At 38.4% G+C, this 3174-nt stretch overlaps 1 protein-coding gene across 1 annotated transcript in view; it reads left to right on the top strand.

The window, feature by feature from the left end:
• The window catches only part of LOC107564274 (extracellular calcium-sensing receptor-like), a 37065-nt gene extending 34155 nt beyond the window's left edge, over positions 1-2910 (top strand). Inside the window, exons 5-6 of the mRNA XM_016249306.1 lie at positions 1723-1846; positions 1997-2910. Of these exons, the coding sequence (XP_016104792.1) occupies positions 1723-1846; positions 1997-2910 (1038 nt within the window). The remainder of the gene's footprint in view (positions 1-1722; positions 1847-1996) is intronic.
• Positions 2911-3174: the final 264 nt, after the last annotated feature.

Raw genomic sequence — 3174 nt, 5'->3', positions numbered from 1 at the left:
TATATATATATATATATATAAAGTAATTTCCCAGCATTAACATCATTCATGTTATAATATGTTTCTCTGTGAGTATGCCTACATTTGTATGTGTGTGTGTGAGTGTTAGTCTCAGCTCTTCATTTGGGTATGCATCCTTACCTCATCGTGTTAGATTTTATATATAATAATATTAATAATACATATATAAATTTTTTTTTTTGTAAATTCCATTCAGTCCTATAAGGGTCAACCCACGAGGGACACTTACTTTTTTAGTTACTTTTTTAATTACACCCACATAAACTCCTCGCATCCACTCTATTTATGTATTTATTTATTTATTTGTTGTTTGTGTTCGGAGTCACAAAGGTTTGTATCACTCCGATTAACACATGATATGTTAAATACTCACATCGCACTTTATTTCCTTTTTTTAAAAGAACAATTCAAACAAAATATACCAAGACAACTGGTATCCTACGCACGTCCTACGCCCTATCCTGTTGTCTGTTATGTGTCTTTTGTAGCCATAACAGGACCCCCCTCCCCCCATCTGAGGGTTGCCCCCCCCTAAAAACATGATTAAAAACCATGCTGTGCAATGTAAATAACAATGTTTTATACTTTAAATAATTGTGTAAGTAGTAAAACAACACAAACAGGGCAAAAATGTGTTTTAAGTTTAGAAACATTTTGAGTCACCTGCTTCCTTGACACACAGTGCTCTGGTCCAAATGCCTGCTTTCCTCTTTTACATCACCTACACACAAGTCCAGTGAGTCAATAGCTGTGGGACTCCAGTAAGTAAGGCTGTCAAGGCTATTTTATTCATACCAGGAAACCCCCCTCAAAACTGATTGGGCTAGTTTTGAGTAGTAATTGGGCGTTTATTTGTTTATTTTTTTGCGAAAAGCTGGCAACCCTGCATCACCTACACACACAAGTCCGGTGAGTGAGAAAAAGTCAATAGTTGTGGAACTCGGCTGTCAAGGCTATTTTATTCACTTAAACATCGGATGAAGTGATTATTTTCTCTTTAATACAAATGATGCCAAAGTATTTTTCGATGAGTCGCTATGTTAACAATAATAACGTTATCTGCTTGACGGAAAGGGTTGCCAGGTTTTCACAACAAAACCCGCCCAATTGCTACTCAAAACTAGCCCATAACTAGCCTAAACTAACCACGATTCGAGGGGGTCCCCCGGTAAAAATCGCATTCCGGGGGCTAAAATACACGTTATTGGGGTCGCTTCAACCCGCGGACATGCAAAACAACCCGCGGTAACAGTGATAAAGTAGCACAATTCCATGGGAAAACCGCAGACTTGGCAACACTGTGACAGATAGAAATGTCTACAACAGACATGAAAATACCACAACAGCTTGAAGTTGTCTAATTTGGCACGGTCTCCCTGCTGCACTAATAGTAGTAAGGCTTTTCTCTGTGTATACATATCCTTACAAGTACAATTTTAGCTACTGGCCCCCGACTGAGCCTGGTTTCTCCTAAGGTTTTTTTTCTCCATTCTGTCACCGATGGAGTTTTGGTTCCTTGCCTCAAACTGAAACCAAACGCCAAAACTGCTCTTGAGAAATGTTATGTTTATTGTCCCCCCTAACTTTTAGACGAAATTTACGTTTGTAGCCTCTGATTAATAGCCTCTGCCAGCAAAGTGGGATATTTACACAAATAGGCACTCCGTTAAATAATTATGTACAATGTATATTTCTATGTAGAAGCCAAGGTCTGTGTGCAGTGAAAGCTGTCCTCCAGGAACTAGGAAAGCTGCACAGAAAGGAAGACCAGTCTGCTGTTATGATTGTATTCCATGTGCAGAAGGAGAAATCAGTAATGAGACAGGTAGTCTTTATCTCATCTCACAGATCCTTTTTTTGTGTGTGTTTTCCCTCTACAATTACATTTTCTGCAAGCAATGTCTTAGCAAAGGAGCTCATAAATAAAACCATTTTTCTTTCATATTTTAACTACAGTGATTAACTTCCTTTTCAGATTCAAATAACTGCAAGCAGTGTCCAGGGGAATACTGGTCTAATGCTGAGAAAAATAATTGTGTGTTAAAGGCTGTAGAGTTCCTGTCATTCACAGAAGTTATGGGTATAGTTCTGGTCTTTTTCTCACTCTTTGGAGTAGGATTAACAGCACTGGTGGCCATACTGTTTTATAGAAAGAAGGACACCCCCATTGTAAAAGCCAACAACTCAGAGCTGAGCTTCCTGCTGCTCTTCTCATTGACTCTGTGTTTTCTCTGTTCACTTACTTTCATTGGTCGGCCCACTGAGTGGTCCTGTATGTTGCGTCACACAGCATTTGGGATCACTTTTGTCCTCTGTATCTCCTGTGTTCTGGGGAAAACAATAGTGGTGTTAATGGCCTTCAAGGCTACACTTCCAGGAAATGATGTCATGAAATGGTTTGGGCCTGCACAACAACGACTCAGCGTTCTTACCTTTACACTTATACAAGTTCTTATCTGTGTGCTTTGGCTAACAATATCTCCTCCATTTCCCCACAAAAATATGAAATATTATAAGGAAAATATCATCCTTGAGTGCAGTCTGGGTTCTACAATAGGTTTCTCTGCTGTTCTGGGTTATATTGGCCTATTGGCTGTCTTGTGCTTCATTCTGGCTTTTCTGGCTCGCACACTGCCTGATAACTTCAATGAAGCCAAATTCATTACATTCAGCATGCTCATATTCTGTGCTGTATGGATCACATTTATACCATCTTATGTCAGTTCTCCCGGAAAATTTACTGTTGCTGTGGAGATTTTTGCTATTTTAGCCTCAAGTTTTGGTTTACTATTCTGCATATTTGCACCTAAATGTTACATCATCCTACTTAAGCCTGAACAAAATACAAAACAACATATGATGGGTAAGGTTCCATCCAAATCCTACTGATAGAGAAAATAACATATTATTAACATCATAAATGTAATGGCATTTAATTGTTCAACAAGCTGATTTAAATGCAAGTAATGTCATAGTAATTGCATTCTCCATTTGTACATGATGTGTCCAGATTGACCCTGACAAACTCTATAAACAAACCCATAAGAAAAGTAAAGGAGTTCCCCCTCTATTATGCTTTTTTCTTGCTTCATTAAAACAAATGAGGAACAGTTCAACTGAAAATGACAGAGAACACAGCAAAGGATCTATTCT

Source organism: Sinocyclocheilus grahami, unplaced genomic scaffold (assembly GCF_001515645.1).
Source record: "Sinocyclocheilus grahami isolate Dianchi unplaced genomic scaffold, SAMN03320097.WGS_v1.1 scaffold920.1, whole genome shotgun sequence".
In the NCBI taxonomy this organism is placed as follows: domain Eukaryota; kingdom Metazoa; phylum Chordata; class Actinopteri; order Cypriniformes; family Cyprinidae; genus Sinocyclocheilus; species Sinocyclocheilus grahami.
Note: the sequence above shows the minus strand (reverse complement) of the source record. Positions and strands in the feature narration are given on the sequence as shown.